The sequence below is a fragment of the Leuciscus leuciscus genome (assembly GCF_965113295.1).
Source record: "Leuciscus leuciscus genome assembly, chromosome: 21".
Lineage (NCBI taxonomy): Eukaryota > Metazoa > Chordata > Actinopteri > Cypriniformes > Leuciscidae > Leuciscus > Leuciscus leuciscus.
Window position 1 is genome coordinate 33,932,886 of NC_138745.1, and position 20,706 is coordinate 33,953,591.

At 35.7% G+C, this 20,706-nt stretch overlaps 2 protein-coding genes across 4 annotated transcripts in view; one reads left to right on the forward strand and one right to left on the reverse strand.

Annotated features, from left to right (window-relative positions):
- insyn2a (inhibitory synaptic factor 2A) overlaps nucleotides 1-19,200 on the forward strand; it is a 49,222-nt gene extending 30,022 nt beyond the window's left edge. For both annotated transcript variants that reach the window (XM_082151959.1, XM_082151958.1), the window contains one exon: nucleotides 13,771-19,200. In XM_082151959.1, the coding sequence (XP_082008085.1) occupies nucleotides 13,771-13,954 (184 nt within the window). In that variant the 3' untranslated portion in view covers nucleotides 13,955-19,200. The remainder of the gene's footprint in view (nucleotides 1-13,770) is intronic.
- dock1 (dedicator of cytokinesis 1) overlaps nucleotides 1-20,706 on the reverse strand; it is a 245,900-nt gene that overhangs the window by 119,475 nt on the left and 105,719 nt on the right. The window lies entirely within an intron of this gene.

Consider the following 20,706-nt stretch of genomic DNA (forward strand, 5'->3'; position numbering starts at 1 on the left):
TAAAGTGAGGACTAGTTATGCTTTGTAAAGCATTTATAAAGGAGATTTAAAGACTCAGTTTTCTTCTAAACAGAAAAAGTAAACAAATACAACACAGCGATACAGAACATAAAAATATTAACAGCCTTTAAATCTTCTTTATAAATGCTTTACAAAGCATAACTAGTCCTCACTTTAGATTAGCTCACAAACATAGTGAACTGACCACTACTAAATGCTTTATAACTACCCAAATTAACCCTGAATTACAGTAGAAATACATGTTAATAAACCATTTATTAACACACTAAGTAACTATTACTATATGTCTGAATAATAATATGTATTTAAACAGTTTATTAATAATTTACTTACACTTTCTAAGTGATCTTATGAACCACTGACAACTCCTAAATAACCGGTGTGTAAATAATGAAATACTTCATTTAGAAATGATAAATTGATCATTAATTAAGTATGAAAACACAATTATTAAACACATTATAGATATGCTTATAAATTAACAATACTGCATTTATAACTGTATTTATAAACTGCTTGTTAATGTCTATTAATGCTTTATAAATGATGAATTAACTGTTTACTAATGCTTAACTAATGATTAATAGCGTGCAGTTATTATAAAGTGTTACCTAATGTTGGTCATCAATTCTCACCATTAACTAACTATTAACTAAGACGTTTGCCTCAATAAACTCCTAATTACTGCTTATTAATAGTTAGTAAGGTAGTTGTTAAAGGACAAGTTCGGTATTTTACACTTAAAGCCCTGTTTACAGATCGTATCTGATGAAATAGAACAGTTAAGATAAAAATTTGGACACATGCTCCTGTCCCGAGAATTTTAGGTTTATTTCGCTTTTGTGGACCTATTTTGCCAAACGCGTCACACCCGTGATTCTTCCGTTGAGAGCTTGAATAATAGACACTCCAGCCCAGTTGGTGGCGATAATGCACCTTTGCCAATTGCAAGCAAACCACGGGCATTTCATTGAATACACAGAAGAAGCAGAAGAAGAAGCGGCGGAGTAATACCGTAAAGGTGCTGCGGTCTCACAGCACGTCCTATTAAGTCAATGGAGATGGACAAAAACTACGATAAAACCTGTTGGAATGCATCTTTTTCAGCGATTTTTGAGGGAACATATCAGTGAACACCCCTGACCACTCGGTGAGTTTCACGTCTTTGTAAACGAAAGTTTAATGTGTTTTTAGGACGGAATCTTCCAGTGCATATAGACAACCATTCTGGGGGTGGTGGGGGGAAGCGAAATAAACCTAAAATTCTCGGGACAGGAGCATGTGTCCAAATTTTAATCTTAACCGTTCTATTTCATCAGATACGATCTGTAAACAGGGCTTTAAGTGTAAAATACCGAACTTGTCCTTTAAGGTTAGGTATTGGGTAAGATAAAGGGATGTAGAATATGGTCGTGCAGAATAAAGCATTAATATGTGCTTTATAAGTACTAATAAACAGCCAATATTCCAGTGATATGCATGCTAATAAGCAACTAGTTTATTGACAATTGGACCCTAAACTAAAGTGTTACCGAATTGTTTTAAGTAAATCATTTTATATTTTAAATTACATTAGTGTACCATAAATAAATATAATATTTATATATTAATAAAATATAATAAAATACTGAATTATATAAATGTATCCATAATAATTTGATTTATTGTAGGTAACAATTACAATAGACTATATGAAGAGTTCAGATGCAAAAGCCTCTAAGTGCCATCTGAACATTTCTAGAATGATAATTTTTATCAAGCTCGTATATTTAAATTCAATAATTTCACTTAAATGGCAATGAAGATGACCTATTAATTGTCATTTAAGTGAAATTACAGAACTTAAATATACAAGCTTGATAAAAATGATCATTCTATAAGAAAATTTCAGATGGCACTTAGAGGCTTTTGCATCTGAACTCTTCATAAGAAATATATAATGTAATATTAATATATAATAAAACGATATCTGCATCTTGTGTGTGTTGTACACGTGTTTAAAAACATGACTTGGCGTAGGCCTACTCTTGTTTACACTGATGACATGCAGAATGGCTTCACATCCTCATAAATCATGCTAATAGAGTTCGGTCTGAAGGAGCTAAAGTGTTCTACTTAGCATAATATGGTAGGGAGGAGAAATCTCGCGACACAAACCGCTCAGATCAGTGGTCTTCAGTCTCCGCAGCGGCTCTGGATGAATCCATGTTAGTCGTTCACATCAGGCTGTGCTCCAAACGCTATAGTGAGCGGCCGACTCCGAGACTTCAGGCAACACGAGAGAGCATGCAACATGACGGCAGGTCTGAAGCGTATAAAGCTCAATTATTCACTCGTTTCAGACTAATTCTAGCCATTGGCACAAGCGTTGTTACTGTTAACTAAAAATAAAATTTTTAAAATTGCTTTCTGTAATTTAAATAAAGCTGAAATTAAATACAACAAATAATATTAGATCAAAAACTTTAGATAAAGCTTAACAGAAGAATAAAAAAAGGTTGCATTGGCAACTAAATGAAATAAACAAGTTTAAACTAAAGTACAAAAATGACTAAAAATGTAATAAAAATAAATTAAAGCATAAAGAAAATGAAAAGAAAAAAGTAATAAAAATTGCTAAAATGTAAACTAAAATTAAAATGAAAACTTAAAAGATTATTCTAAATATGAATAAATAGTATGATAGCATATCATTTTTACATGGACAATGGCAAGGCAGGAATGTATGTACACTTAGCATAGAAAGCACAAAAAAAAAAAAAAAAAAAAAATCATCCAAAAATGTGGACAAATAGAGAGAATTGCTCATTATTAATGTTCTGTGATACTTGATTATGCACAGTACTAAAAAAGGATTAAACATAGCTAAATCTAATTAACATGACTTTTTCATGCATGCTTTGTATTTATTTTTTGCAAAATAGAGCATCACGGAATTAGTAAAGCAACAAGTTTGCCAAACTCTACTGTAATCGTTTGCAAATCAAGTCTGTCAAGCACTATATGTGCAGATGTGTAGAGCGTTCAAATCAGCCATGACAAACGCTGACGTGCTTTCCTTGCCATTTCAGAGCTGATTCCATCAGAATGGGTTGAAATATGGCCAGATGATTGAAACGGATGCATGTTTTTGCTTATGAGGGTTTATTTCAGTTCCAATGCCGGCACCCGCTTATGCATACAGTAGACAACAAGACTGGATTCTGGAGCCGAGCCACTGATTCAAGCTTCAGTTTCGCAGTTTAACCTTCTGCATCCCTTCATTTCCTGCATCATTATCCCTCCATCACTCCATAATACTCCTCCCGTCTGGCATCCACTCTCTCTGAAGGATCTTCCCATGGCTGACATTCTTAAAGTAATGTTCCGGGATCAATACAAGTTAAGCTCAATCGACAGCATTAGTGTGTCAAGATCGACTACCATATAACTTTGACTCGTCACTGAACGCAAAAAACACGCTTACATTGACACACTGCAAGCATCGGATGAGTTTAAAAGGCTGAAATATGAAGCTTACATTTTTGTTAAAGCAAATCTTCTGAAAGAAATGCATATTATTTGAGTGTTAGAGATGTTTAGATCATGCCTACCTGTACATTTTGGGAATAATTTTCTGTGGAAAACCCTGAACATTCCTTTAAAATGTTGTTCCTATGAAAAATACACTCAAACAATTTCAATTAAATTTCATATCTCTCCCTCCCTGGGGTGATCGCTAAACTCAGGAGAGGGAAGAGATCGCGCTCCCATAAAAGCGGATTTAGGAGCATTCAATTTATTTGAAGTCGAGCCGCTCCGAGCTAAAGTTCTTCTTCTGCGCTTTGTTCTCCTGGTAACCATGTCATCGCGTTTCATCACACTAGACTGCATTTCCTAATGTGGCTGTCCGGATGGGATTCAGATCTCACAGGGTCTATTTGGTGGGAAATAACTGCTTAATAGTCAGGGCTTAAAGGGATCGCAAAACACAAATCCTGATCTAACTGTTGGGGAACACAGATTCACCCGGCCCGAATGAGGCAAGCATCACTGTAGTCACTGCTGAAACTCAGGGTTCGTGATCTGAACACACCGGCATCAGTGCATAACGCGTTCCTCCATTTGTGATGTAGATGAACAATTACTGAACTTGAGTGGAATCTGTTTCACCTTGATATGATTGTTCAGTCTCTTCTTTTCCTCCCAAAAAAATATTAATGGGGGGGATGCAAAAAGTGTACCCTCATAGCAATAATTTTTACCTCTTCTATATGTCATGTCAAGTCAAGTCTAGTGCTTTATACAACAGAAACTCTAGCAAAGCAGCGTCACAGTATTAAGAGGAAAGAAACAGAATCAATGATGAAAACATCTAATGTAAACATCAGCTGTAGCAAGAAAACAGTGTCATTATTCATCTCAATTCAGTTCAGTTCAATAACTGTGTTAAGGTACAGTACTGATATAAAGTATGTGCACCCCCCCTCCTTCCTCATCTTCAAAAGGCTGACCCTGAACATCACAACACCCTTACATTAGTGCCATGTCAGCATTCAAAGCTATTTTCATGGCAACAATTAAATTACAAAAATACAAATATCATAGAAATACAATAAAAAACCCTACAAACAAAAACAGCAAGTCATATTATACAAGATTTTTTTTTTTTTCAAAACCTTTTCAGGCATAATCTTACTAAATAAGTCCTTAAGTGAGGGAACTTCATAAAAGAGAATTCTACTTGTATTAAGTCCAGGACAATCTAATAAAATAATGTTTAACAGAGAGGGGAATCTTACAAAACATGCATAAAGTGGTAAAATCATCAGACCGATCACTGATCTCTCACAATCAACCCATGTTCAGAGCTCTTCTGACCAGGCAGAGAAGCTGGACTGAACCGCACAGAGCGCAGACACACACACACACACACACACACACACACACACACGACGCCGGCGTGGAAATACCATTAGAGCCGAGCTGAAGGGAGTGGAGATGATTACATTACAGAGATGTTTAAACGCTCAGCGCAGAGACACCGGGAGATCTCTCTTTCTCTCGCTCACTCTCTCCTCTCCTTTATGCCAGAGTAATGATGTTCTCCATGCTAACACAGGGACTCTGGCTTTATTCAGAGCCGGCTGGTTGCTATAGATACTACGGTGATACCACAGTGAAGCTGGTGGGTGTTGAGAGTGTATTGTGTGTGTGTGTGTGTGTGTGTGTGTGTGTGTGTGTGTGTGTGTGTGTGTGTGTGTGTGTGTGTGTGTGTGTGTGTGTGTGTGTGTGTGTGTGTACGCACACTTTCGAGAGATACGGTTTAATCTGTAGATAGAGCGAAGCAAAGTATGATGGACAGCTGTATTAATACCTTACAAACCGAGTGAAAGGAGCAAGCAAAAAATAGGAATGCAAGATATTTCTGTACAATATATTACAATTTCCATTATTAGAATTTTGTGATTCCTTTTTGTTTGTTTTTTTACTGAAAATATATTTTTTGACTATATTATATTCCTTTCTCCGCCTGGGTGCCAAAATACTAGCCAGCTAGAAATTGGAGCTTTAGATCGTGTGGTGAAAAAGTACAAATTTACAATATGAGCAATCTTGTTTGATGTCAAACTTATGATTTCTGGAAAAAAAAAGAAAAAAAAATATTTTTACAAAACTGTGCACAACTCATGCACCTCGATGTTCTGAGTGGTTTCTGGGCTGTTACTAGGCAGTTGTTAAGGCATTCTGACTGGTTGCTAGGGTGCTGCTAGGTGCTTACTGGCCCAAGAAGTCTCACGATCACGTGTTTATGAAGTTACGATGGCTAAAACATAAATCAATAAACAACAACTACTATTATTTTTTTTAAATGATTTAAAATTACATAAAATGCATACACTTAAATAAATGCATAATGTAAATATATAAACAAAATTATGTAATTAAATAAATGCATTTAAATATATATACCAGTAAATAAATAAACAACAGCTACAATAATTATTATTATTTTAAAAATGATTTAAAATGACAAAAATAAATACATTTAAATAAATATATGATTTAAATAAATACATATAAGTAAATAAATAAATAAATAAAAATACAAATAAAAAATAATTTACATTTAAATATCAAGAATTTTAATAAATAAACAACAATAATTATTTTTCTTTAACATTTTTTAATTAAATTATTAAAAAGTAAATAAGTAAATTTAAACAAACAAATAAATGTATTGGGGTGAAATATGTTCCTGCAATACATAACACAAGGGGCGTCATTTCTGGTGAACTACAGACGATGGAGAAAAACATGAACAGACTCTTGCTAAACATGTTAGTTGAAGTTAACATGTTTATATCGGTTACCTGAACAACAACACATCTGGTTTAATATCACATACATCTGAATTGATCTGCATGTATATTCAAAATGACCGTAATCTTCCAATACGTTGCTCAGACATTTGCACCCTTGCATAAAGTGTGTTTCTGGTCTAAACGCGAGCAACCGTGAATTACCAGGTAAACTCTCAGTATCAAACATTTCTCAGAGTATCCCAAGTACAAACACACGGTAGTTCGAGTGAGTCCTCTACAACCACCAAGAGATGAAAGTGATGGAGCCGATGCAACAAAAAAAAAAAAAAAAAAAAATCAAGGAAATGAAAGCGCCTTGCCTTGTGAAAAAAAGAACAAAAACGAGAGAGAGAGAGAGAGAGAGAGAGAGAGAGAGAGAGAGAGAGAGAGAGAGAGAGAGAGAGAGAGAGAGAGAGAGAGAATGATTATCTGGTCACGCTGTCCCTCTGTTAATGAGACACGAGCCAGGCCTTCAGAAGCTCCACATCTCCCTCCTGAAGGCCTCGACCTGCACTCTTTATCTCTGCGTGTGTTTGTGCGTTCCTCTCCTTCTAACGAGTGTCAGTGACGCGCGACGGGCCTGCGGGATCCGGTCGGGCGAGCGCTAACAAACATGACAGACGGCAGAACGTCTCGTAAAACGATTTGGAATCAGAGCAGGCGAAGCTCGACCCAAACCCCCGGCGGTCCACATCAAACGCCTCACAGACATGAGCTTGTGTGAGTGATGAGAGGGCATCTGGTGCTAATGAGAGACAGATTCACTTTCACTGGGGTGTCAGTCTGTTGTCTCTGGCACAGACACGCTTCCTTTCCAAAGCCAGAGTCGCACACTGACACACACACACAACACATTTACAAATCCTTCCAGATCTCACCAGAGACCAGCCAGCTAATTAAGCTAACAAACTCTTACAGCTAAGCAAATAAGATACGAAACAAGAGGCAATGCAGTTATAAAATAAATCAAATAAATGATATAGGTCAAATATAACTTGAAAATAAATATTAAAAACCTATGGAAGCTTGTTTCCGCCACGTAATAAGACATTTTAAAAGATAATTGCGACTTTTTATCTCACAATTGCGAGTTTACATCTCGCAATTCTGACTTTATTTCTAAGAATTGCAAGATATAAAGTCAGAATTGCGTGAAATAGTCGCAATTGCGTGTTATAAAGTCAGAATTGCGAGATATAAAGTCAGAATTGTGTGAAATAAAGTCGCAATTGCGTGTTATAAAGTCAGAATTCTGACTTTTTTCTCGCAATTGCGACTTTATATCACGCAATTCTGACTTTATAACACATAATTGCGAGTTTATATCTCGCAATTCTGACATATTTTCTCCGAATTGTGAGATATAAACTCACAATTGTGAGATATAAAGTCCAATTCTTTTTTTTACCTCAGAATAGTTTATATCTCACAAGTCTGACTTTATAACACGCAATTGCGACTTTATAACACGCAATTCTGACTTTATATCTCACAAGTCTGACTTTATAACACGCAATTGCGACTTTATTTCATGCAATTCTGACTTTATAGTATAGAGAAATAAAGTCAGAATTGCGAGATATAAAGTCAGAATTGCGAGATATAAAGTCAGAATTGCATGAAATAAACTCGCAATTGTGAGATAAAAAGTCGCAATTATCTTTTAAAATGTTGGCAGAAACAAGCTTCCATAAATCCACATCATTGAGACTTCCATTAAATTGAGTGATGAATCAAATGAATCAGTGCATCTTTTGATTCATTCAAACAGACAGTGAATAACTCCGGATGAATATTGTTTGTCTTACAGGGCTTGAAATTCGGTGTGGGATTGCACGTATTACGCATAATTTTAGTTATTCCCGCAGATTTTGTACTCATACCCAAAGTGTGTGTAGATAAAGCCGCCTCTCAGTACTAAACTGGGTTCTTTTACGCTGTTTATTGTGCTTGAACTAAACCTCAGCCGCTAACAAGCTCAAACATGCGAGTCACTAAACAAGGACGAATCATGAAACAATGCCAAATTCAAGCGGCATAAAAGGACAAAATAAAAATCATTACAATATTTCACAAAGTTGCTTGATTTTATATGACCAGCTAAACCTTTGTAAATATTTGATATATTGCACTAACAGAAAAATCTATGCATAAAAGTTAATGACTAAAAGAAATTTAAAGGGTTAGTTCACCCAAAAATTTAAATTCTGTCATGAATTACTCGCCCTCGTGTCATTCCAAACCCATAAGACTTTCGTTCATCTTCAGAACACAAATGAAGATCTTTTTGATGAAATCTGAGAGCTTTCTGTCCCTCCATTGAAACTTTGACGCTTCAAAAAGTTCATAAAGAGATCGTAAAACGAATCCGTATGAATTGAGCGGTTTAGTCAAAATTTTCTGAAGAGACTCGATCGCTTTATATGATGAACAAATTGAATGTAGGCTTAAATTACGTGAATAAAAGCCTAAATTCAATCGGTTCATCAAGAAAGCTCTCAAATTTCATCAAAAATAAATTATTTGGCTTCTGAAGATGAGGGTGAACGACATGAGGGTGAGTAATTAATGAAAAAATATTAATTTGTGGGTGAACTATCCCTTTAAACAAGACTGGTCTTTAGATTTTTTGACAACCAAAAACTTGAAAGTCGGTCAAGAAAGTTGAAAACAGAAAACGGATCCGACACTGTCGAGATTGACACCGATGAGTTTAAGATGTGTGTGGAATATTGCAGTATTTTCTGACGACTTCACCTCTCAGAGACAAAGAGCGTTTGTTCTTCTCTCTCAGCGTCTGATGAACATCAGGTCAGCGTGAGCACTTAACCGCCACACTGATGCGTTTCCTGTGTAAATGTTGCCATGAGGATGGGATGAGAGGGCCTCTACGTTAATGAGCTTAAACAGGAGGAGCAGAGAGAGAGATCAAACCACTCCTCATCCTGAGGGATGAAGGGAAGGAAAGCCTACGCCACATAAAAGAATACAGCGCTAAGCTGCGTGCAGGGGCAATGAGCAGGGATATACAGCCTTATCAACGGCTTTCAGCTTCTAATTAGCAGCTTAGAAACAGTGAAAAGCGTCGGTCGTGACAACAGTCGTGGGTGGAGACCAGGAGACAAGGCGAACGATCAATGAAAAATACCACGCAAGCGTCAGAGAGCGATAGAGAGAGAGGAATCTAGGCCTGTCAGACGAAAACAAGAACGGCTCTGCGTTCACGCCGGCTCGTGTTGCGGTTGCGACGTACTCGACTCTCTAATGCAAATGAAATATTGACGTTCTTTAGACAGCCACTTCACTGCATTGGTCTCTAATGATGCTCCAGTTTATTCTGTGGAGAACCGTATTGATCCAGAGAGAAATATTAAACATTGATTTGTGATCCGAAAGCTAGAAATAGTGAGCACTGTACCGTACGTAATGCCTCGGCAGAAAAGGAGCCCGCACTTCAAGTCGGAGAGCAAAATTAATATCCCCATTAAACAGAAATATTAAAAGCGTGTGGAGTCGAAAATGTGGTTGATTCTGTAGCAAACTAGAATGATTTCTTCTTTAAGAAAAATAGATCAATCACAGAGAACTCAGGGCTCAACAATGAAGATCAGAGAGCTGATAGCATGCAAGTAGAAATATGGATTACAAAAACCATGTTTGTTTGTTTATTTTTATTTTTATTATATTTTGTGTGTGTGGGGGGGGGGGGGGGGGGGATTGACTGTTGATGACATGCTGATTTAAGCGAAAACATACAATAATTTAGTTTTTTTTTTTTATATTTACATACCCATATAGATACACAAACTTAAATTTTTTATAATAACTTTTTTTTTTTTTTTTATATAATATATAAAATCCCCAAAAACGCATATTATATACACTGCCTGTCAAAAGTTAGAAAACATTGCAATTTTTTTATGTTTTTGAAAGACGTCTCAGAAATATGACGAAATATGGGGAGATGCTTTTTATGTTCAAATTGGATACTGATTTATATATATATATATATATATATATATATATATATGCACACACATATACATCTACAAACTGTAATTTTTTTAATTATTTAATTGTTAATCTAAGTTGTTTTTTTGTTTTTTTTATATATATATATAATTGCCTGTCAAAAGTTAGGAAACATTGCAATTTTTTTATGTTTTTGAAAGACGTAAAATAAATCCACAAAAAAGCACATAAATACAGTAATACATATAAAATTATAATAATTATAAAAACAAACACTCATGGTGAGTGCAATGGAAATGTTTGGAATGTAAAAATCAGTATCCGATATGAACATAAAAAGCAGTTTGAAACTACAAAGTGCAATCATCAACCACCAAATGATCACCGACTGCGAGAAGCTCTCAGAGAAACTCTAAGAGCTTGTTCAAAGAGCTTCTTGAGACTTATTGAGGTAATGAGTGATTCGTACGTCTCTCTGTAGCAAGAACATGGTCATATTGATAAGGGCATAATTACCAGGTTGTGCTGTGTGATTAATTTGCTAATTGCTGCATTGCGCTGCGCCTGAATGCAAAGGCCAGACACACAACGAACAAACATGCTGAGTCCTCAATAACACACACACACACACACACACCTTACATAACCTTTCACTTTCAGGCCAAACACTCGCTGTTAAACAGATTCAAACGTTGCTTTAAATATAGACTGGCTAACAATATGCAATTCAGTGCATTTGAAATGAACATGCCTCTGAAAGACGCTTTGTACAATCTAGTGCATGAAATCAACAGGAAAGCAATGCATTTCTCCGTCAAGTGTTTCAAAGACTGACTTCATTTCACATGTTGAATGGCAGCTCTCTGGGTGGCGTCGGGAAAATAAACGGCATCAATGCTGATGCGTCACATCCGAAAATGCATTTGGGACATAGAGAGTGTTAAATGTCTCTTTCTATCTGTTAATCTGAACGCTCTGTCAGCGAGACAGGAATACCAGTCTCTTTCACTGAAATTACCACTGAGATACATATTGCTTTTCTGTGTCTCAGGAACTATTGATAACTGAAAATCTAAACATCTCGACAGGGTGTTTTTTTTTTTTTTCTTAAAAAATGGAAGAGAGAAACCTTTCAAAAAAGTAAAGTAAATAAAATATTATATTCACAGAAATGTAGCATTAACCTACATTTACATATGAAGATTTGAAACATTAAGGCGTTGAAGGTCATGCTTCATCATGTACTGTGCATTTAAGCCAATATTGTATTCACAGTCTCTCATACCATTTATTAAATCAAATCTATTATATTTAAATATAGCTATAAGCCACAAGGTCTCTTGCATCAGAATGATTTTACATTAAGGGGTGTTTTAAGAAATGACACAAACCTTTTTTTACCAGCTAAAAAAAAATCAATAAAATAAAAATATTTTTTTTTTTAAATATGCTGAAACAAATGAATAATACATTTACATACTGTTTACTAATATATAATTAATCATTTATTCAAAATGTATCATGCAATTTTTCATACTCACTCGACTATTTAAATCTACCAATAATGAATAACGCACAACAAAATGAGAAAATATAGTTAAAAAAAAAGTATGTTTTTGATTATGTATCCCTTCATCGTTATAATTAAATAAATTAAAGTGCAGCATTTTATCAACCATCAGTCACAATCAGATCTCAAGTTGCCTTCAGAAAACAACAGGACTTTAAAAATGGCTTATCCAATCAAATTTCAGAACTCGAAATTCAAAGATGTGCTGAAATCCGTACGTGTTGTCAGTACACAAACACTCTCTCCTTCAAGAGACACAAGTTTGTTCAGTCTGCTAAAGTGATATAATCCCTCGCTCCACCATCCCTCTCTCTCACACACACACTCACTCTTTCACCCCATCTCTCCATCTCTGCTCTCTAATCGTGGAGTTTAATGTGACTCATCATCCCAGGGATCAGATGTGTAGTGGACGCTGGATTATCTCCGGCACATAAATCCCACAATGCAACACCCGCAGGGACCAAATGCACCCAGAAGAAGGAGCTTACACAAACACACACACTTATCTTTTACACAGCCAGGGACATCAACTCTGTAAACTACTTTCTACAGGGACACTGAGAGAGAAACAATTCTAAGACAAAACTGAAGTGAGATTAATTTGCGATTACTTCGATTAATCTGCACATGTGAACCACTTGACATTTCTTGGTCTTATTGTGCATGATTCATATATAAGATACTATTAAATAATATCCAAATATCAATTTAGGCACTGTTTTAGCACACTTGCATTTGGTTCTGGCACTTTTCATGATCTAGTGAATTGTCAATGGATAAAATACTCATTAAATACAGTACAGGCCAAAAGTTTGGACACATTACTATTTTTAATGTTTTAATGCATTTATTTGATCAAAAATACAGATTAAAAAAAAATTATATTGTGATATATTATTACAATTTAGAATAATTGGTTTTCAATGTATTATACTTTAAATTATCATTTATTTCTGTGATGCAAAGCTGAATTTTCAGGATCATTACTCCAGTCTATCACATGATCCTTTAGAAATCATTCTAATATGATGATTCATTATCAAAGTTGGAAACGGTTCTGCTGCTTAATATTTTTTCATAACCTGTGATACTTTTTTTAGGATACTTTGATGAATAAAAAGTAAAAAATAAAAATAAAATAAAAGCAGCAAATGTTTTAAAAATAGAAATCTTTTGTAACAACGATATACTGGTCAGTCATTTGGGGTCAGTTTTTTTTTTTTTTTTTTTTTTTGAAATAAATCAATACTTTTATTCAGCAAGGATGTGTTAAATTGATAAAAAAGTGATAGTAAAGAAGATTTATATTATTAGAATATTTTTTATTTTTTTTATAAATGCAGTTCTTTTTAACCTTTTATTCATCAAATATATTAGGCAGCAGAACTGTGTCCAACACTCATAATAAATCAGAATATTAGAATGATTTCTAAAGGATCATGTGATAGACTGGAGTAATGATCCTGAAAATTCAGCTTTGCATCACAGAAATAAATGATAATTTAAAAAGTATAATAAATTGAAAACCAATTATTTTAAATTGTAATAATATATCACAATATTACTTTTTTTTTTTTTTTTTTTGATCAAATGAATGCAGGCTTGATGAGCAGAAGACACTTCTTTCAAAAACATTAAAAATAGTAATGTGTCCAAACTTTTGGCCTGTACTGTATACTGATTCACTCAGGAATGTCATAATATTGAAGTAAACTGTACAGTAAAAATACTTTTGATTGACAAATAAACCCTTTCTACCGTTGATCTCAAGACTGACGGCATGTATTCTGTGTTCCTGAGCGCATCTGCCGCTCTCAGTGTGGAGTTGTGCTGAGTTTGCCTGTTTTCTCTGTGCTGCAGTGTGGAGCTGGACTTTAAACTGCAGGAAGATAAGCTACAGCCTCTGATGAAGAGATTGTGTCCCACGGAGGAGTCCCTGTTCCCCCCTCTGCCCTATCCTCAGGAGACCATCGGCTCCACGCCCAAACGCAAGTCCAAAGCGGAGGCCAAGAAACACGCGCGCTGGAAACTCTGGTTTCTGTGACCGCAGGATTACATATTATGCTTTTGATCATATTTTCAAGAAGGGAGTTCGACAGAATGCAACGCTCCATGTGCATCTGTTCACTTGCTTAGTTATGCCCGTTTTTGATCAGGATGAAACGGGAAAATCCTATCAGTTCGATTTTTTTTTGTTTTCCCCCCTTCGGTACTTTATGGATGCGAGTACTGAACTTGGTTTGGAAATATCGCAGCCAGCACTGAAAAAATTAAATGTATGTATATTTAACAGAAGAAAAAAAAGAAGAAAAAAAGGAATTTGCTTCCGGAAAAAAGGAATAATGAAACTATTTCCCTCAAGCAGAGCGTGAAATTATTTTAAGAGAGTGAGAGACATAACTGGATCATTGACAAATCTTGCTTTACAATTCTTATTTCTTTTTTGCTCCTCATCCTGCTAAAGGTTTGGAAAATCAGGAGGATATTTAAAACACAAACAGGACACAAGCTTTTCATTTTGGTCTTCTCTTCCACACGGAAATCGACGCAATCGCAGCATTAAATCGAAGCACAACTCTTCAGATGCACTGGATGATGATTCTCACAGAGGACTTCATGGATTTAAAACTCACTAGAGGACGTAATTATTTGCAGATCAAACCGGTCACAAGTGCAAGTCACAACCGATTCATTATATGGGATTTATATGGAAATAATCTTACAAGCCTCTGTGAATTCATATAAACTTTCATATACTATTATTACCAGGAAGAAGAAAAAAAGAAAAAAAAAGTATGACTTATTTTTCTAGATTCTTAATAATCACACATTTAAAGATTTTCTAGAAACACTATATATAAGCTTCTCACACTTATTGGATTATTGAAATTATAGGAAGCGTTTTCAGATCAGTGTCCGTTCATTTTAAATGATTTAATTTCAAATAATGTTCTTCTGATACAACTGCAGACATAACCATGGAAACAACGGTAAATGTTTACCTTTCTGTGACAGGAAGTCATGTGATACACAGTCACCAATCACACTAGACTCTGATGAACTGATCTGCATATGGAAAAAAGACGATTGTCACAGATTGACCTCTTGGTGCAATATATATATATATATATATAAAAACTACAAAGCCGAGCAGTTTGTAGAGTTGCAGGAAAGTAGATTAAATTGATATTTTAACGTTTTAAATTCATTTTTAATGTATTTTTACTTAAAAATTTAGATAGAATCCCTAGAGTGTGACATCACGTCCTGTCTAGTGTGACCGCACTCTTGACATCTGCACTGAATCAAACAATGTTCCCATGGAAAAGAAAAATGATGAAGAACACCACGGGAGGTCATTGAAAGCCTGAGAGCGTAATGAGAGCAGGTCGACTCGTCTTTTCCATTACAATGTTCAGAAAGGAAATTCAGTCACAGGTGAACAAAAACATGTTCAGGTGATATTTCGAAAGAAACAAAGAAATTATATATTCCTAAAAAAAAATTCAGTGAAAATGAAACCAACATTCTTTGCGCATGGTGGCTTTATTTTTTTATGACAATTAAACACATTTTCCCCAGAATTGTATAGAACTGTCGGACGGAAACCTTGTATCTCTATATTTTGTCTTTTTTTTTTTTCATAAATCATGACTATTGGTCACTCTTTACGTCTGTCAAATATTTAACCACTGAAAAGTATTAAATAGAGCTTGTGACCAAACCTCGTAACTCCATTGGATCCTCAAACTGTCAGTCAAACCTTATAACTCCGCCCACCTCTATCGTGAATGGGGTCCCGCATACATTTACGCACACACAGCGTCTCTGCTTGTTTGCAATGCAAGGGTAAATAAAGAGCTGGTTCTTTGATCAAGTACAGCATATTTTTTTACTCAAGAAACACTACATATCTTTTATGTATTTGAGGATCAGAGAATAGTCATTTGTTGTCATTGAATCATAGCCTATATGGTCTTAAATAGCCTGTGCGTTGCACTGCATTTTTTAATAACATGAGATTTTGGCCAAATGACAGAAAACACTGAGCGTCCACATAACTACAGTAAACGTAATAACCTGTAAGTTGATGAAAACGTAATGCGATGCACTTGATGAAGTCATTCTAATGACGGGCAAAACACGCATGTCCGTAATTCTCTGAAATTCGCTGGTCAAAAACATCATAACTACATTTGAGCTTGATGTTGGTAAAACGTTAATAATCGAATGACACATGCAAGTGTCTGACCACATATAAAGCCACATTATAAACTTTGACAACACAGTGTTTGATTAATTAAAAAACAGTGTTTTTCCATTTCCTGAAAAGTAGAGATATTTGGAGTTTCTGCCCGACAGTACCGACATATAAATATAATAAATCATGTATTTCAAAAAAAAAAAGTGCATTAATTTACAGTAATGAGTATTGCTGGGGGAAAATATGCTTAATTGCTAAATTAAAGTTAATACAACCGCTTTTTTCTTTTCTTTTTGAATGTCTTTTGCCGTGAGATTCACTCATATGGCCAAAAACAGAGAGAGATATAAGAGTATAAAATGGAGCATGGAGAGTCAGATGCTTAAACATCTCTCTGCTTCAGCTGACACACCAACAGTCTACAGGGAGAAGATGCCTTGTTCTTTCCTGACGAAGTCACATACACACACTGCACAGTGACAAACTCATTTATCGAGTCGAGACGTACTGCTGAAACTGAAACACACATCTCAAACGCATTAACTTGTTCAGTCTGGTTCTGTACACACTTTGTGGATTTAATGAACATTCAGTTTTCACTTTCAGTGAGTGAAATGCAATGCAATCGTTATTCCCATATATATCAGAACTCTGAACGGGTTAGAGAGACAGCCGTACTGAAAATCAAACACCCCTTTATATCGGAAAGTAAGTTTAATTGATGAAAATATCTAGCAAATCAGGGCTAAAATCATCTCAAACAATATTGATTTCAGCCCACAGAACGAAAACACAAGAGCAAAGCGTTCTGGGAATGTCACGTCAGAGGACAAAAGCAGAGTCCCATCCAGAGATATGTGCCAAAGTCTTTTAAAAAGTGCAAAATAAACCACTTCACGGAGAGGAAAAAACCCATTTCCACTGAATTGACTCTCTCTCCCTCTGGTGTGTGTCGGCCACTTCAGAAACACAAGACGAGCCGTCCCCTCGTACCACAGCAGTTGTGATTCCCCATAGCTCTACTGTAGCCTAAAGAGACGATTAGATGTTTTTTCTGTTCCTTAAAAAGTGCAATTGATTTATTATGTGCAATATTGTGTATTTTATACAGTTTTTAAAACTATTTACTATACAAAAATAAAACATGAAAAATACAAAGAGTGGCTCTATTATCTGAGTACTGGGAAATCTGTCTGTATAATGCATTTCATTTCATACTTTTTATCCACAGGCATGCATATGAATAAATTAAATGAATAAAATTATATAAATACTTTAAAAAAAAGTTTTTTTTAATATAATTTAGAAAAATGGTTCTGAAAATAAAAATAACACTGACTTTTCTATGGTGGTTCTCACGTCAGGATTGTGTAGTGTAGAATTTCACTGGAAATGTGGTGATTTTGGGACACTACTGTCGTGCTAAGGATGCTAATTGTTGGAATGTGTAATTACTGTATGTGAGAAAAAGCAGCTTTGCATTTTAAGAAAGTGGAATCTCAAATATCTCGTCCACCATGATGTCGCCCACCCAGATTAGACGAGATAAGAATAAACTCACTGCAGTGATCTAGGAGGGGAAAAAATAAATACAGAAATAAATAAAAATACAGATAGGCAACATGCTGACTGCGATTCACTCCAGATGGCAACCGTAAGTTCATAGGATTGATTCTGTGGAATTACTTTCACTGCGTGTCTGTACATGCATATCACACATATTGGCTGAACAAATATTGAGAACAAAAATACTGAGCTACAATAACACAAAGAACCACCAAACACATGTAAATGCAGATGAGAAGCTGTGCTAAGCCACCTGTTTTTATTTATTTATTTATTTGTCAAAGGGATCCTCAATGTATTTCTCTCTCTTTCTTACTTTCTTTCCCCGAAGCAAAGCAAAAGACACTCTGAGAGTTATTAAAATTCTCCAGGTCACAATGAAGGAGTTTGCGTGCGTTTGTGTTTATTAAGCCGGGAATTCCCATGCAAGCTTGCAGCGGCAACCATTCAGTATTTCCCTGGCGAGAGAGTTTGAAAAACTCATCTGAAATGCACTTAAAGGAAGACTGTCAGCAAAAACCTTCAGATAGAAATAAATCAATCCGAAGAGCCTCTCTATCATCACAAATGTATATTTAATGCACTGAGAATGTGGTGAGAATGTAAATCTGAGAGGATTTTGCTGCACTGATGCTGCAGACGGCACCTGCTGTCAGTCCTGAAATTACAGTCACACAGAGCAGCCAATCAAAAGCCCTGTTCCTCCACCTGGCCCCTCCTACTGCAGAGGAATGGGAGGGGCTGAAAATACTCTGAATACATACAAGCACAGATCCTGATAAAGACAAGACTGCATATTAGAGAGAAAACCCTACTGAAAGGCATAGATGAGGCTCTTGAACGCAGCAAAGACAGAGGAAAGACTAAAATACTAACATCAGACATAAAAAGATCATAAAATACTAGCCGAAAAAGAAGTCTGATCATGCAAAACTCACTGCCAGGGCATTGCTTTGGTTGCATTAGTGTTTATTAGGTCGGTGGTTACTTGCCCAGGTCAAAATAGCTCCCTTAAGTTTCTAAAATATTCTGTAATTGGGATCCACGGGACCTTTAGACTCATTACACTGTCAAATTGTGAATACAAGCACTCCTCTCTCCAATAGTACCTCTTCAACAAACCACACAATTACACATTATTCATGGTTGATAATCAAGAACGATCTGTAGGATTCAGACTTTTTGAAGTTTAAGATTTTTGTACTGGACTTTTTCTTTACTGTAAGTGCACATCAGCATGCAGGACGTGTGTGGCTGTGCTGATCAGACTCATTTGAATTCTAGACTCACATGCAGCAAAACCACAGAGAAAAGTTAATGCATAAATCTGAATCTAAGCAACAGAGCCCTGACGAACAAGGTCACAGTGGAAGAGCTGCCTACAGAGACCACACACACACACACACACACACGAAATGTACTATCAATCTACACACAATCCTGAAAACTGAAACTGCAACACATGCATTCTTAAACATGCTCAGCCTATACATACCAGCATACATATTCAAAATCACAGAGAGACACACATCTATAATTCTGAGACCTCCAGATAATGAAATTCAGCATTAAAGGGATAGTTCACTTTGAAATTAATTTTTGGTATGTTTTAGCTTACCTCAAGGGCATCCAAGATGTAGGTGTCTTTTTTTCCGCAGTAGTTTCAATTTTGATATTTTTAGGTCAAACCGTTCTTGTCTGTCAGTCATATAATGCAGGTCTATGGTCATCACCTCAAAGAGCATGCACAGAGTCCAAATTAAAACAATTCCCCGTCGTCCAAATTAAACAATTCCCCATCGTAAGTACACATTGATGGCCTAAGACACGAAACGAGCGGTTTGTGTGAGAAAACGAACAGTATTTATATCGTTTTTACCACTTATACACAGCCATGTCCAAGTGATCTGATCTGACGTGTGCGCAGACTGGTGCATAGATATATACACACTAGATGTCGCCTTGTCTACGGCAGTTCATTGAAACGAATGTCTTTAAGGCGACATCTAGTGTATATATCTATGCACCAGTCTGCGTACACGTCAGATCAGATCACTTGGACATGGCTGCGTATAAGTGGTAAAAACTATATAAATACTGTTCGTTTTCTCACACAAACCGCTCGTTTCGTGTCTTAGGCCATCAATGTGTACTTACGATGGGGAATTGTTTTAATTTGGACTCTGTGCTTGTGTTTTGAGATAATGACCATAGACCTGCATTATATGACTGACAGACAAGAACGGTTTGACCTAAAAATATCAAAATTGAAACTACTGCGGAAAAAAAGAAACACCTACATCTTGGATGCCCTTGAGGTAAGCTAAAACATACCAAAAATAAATTTCAAAGTGAACTATCCCTTTAAACAATGACATTTTTACATGTCTCAAAGCAGGGTTTGCTATCTGAGCCTTCAGCGATGCTCTGAAATGGTTTAAAATTGATAATTGATAGCCAATGATAGTATACGTTTGAAAGGCTACGCGTTCGACTGTATGCATTTGCTAGCGTACACGTTAAAAAAAGTAGTATACTTTGGGCTTATGTTGCTTTGGTTAAAAGCATAAGCCAATGCTCCCATACTCACAATTTCACTGTACAAGACAGAGGGATTTACTGCAAATGTCAGAGAAGAGTATATGTACCCTGAGAGCAATGAATGGGCATTATATGACGTGAGCATTAGGATTTGAGTGTCTGGAGACCATGCAACATAAGCAGGGTAGAAAGAGTGTATTCATGCATATGGCTGTAAGCACATATGGTGCAATGCTGCCAATTCAGATCCAGCAATCCAGTGACTTTACCATGAAATCAAAATAGATTTTTTTAATAGAATATTGTAGTGTTTATTATAAATGATTTATCCATCTACATCATTATTCTTTCAAAGTAACTCCCCCTCTCTCTTGCAGAGACATATCTCTTCTCCTCTCTGATGATGTGTTCACCAGATTGCAAATGTTTATTACTTTTATATTTTTGCATTTTGGCTTATGCTTCTAACCAAAGCAACTTACATT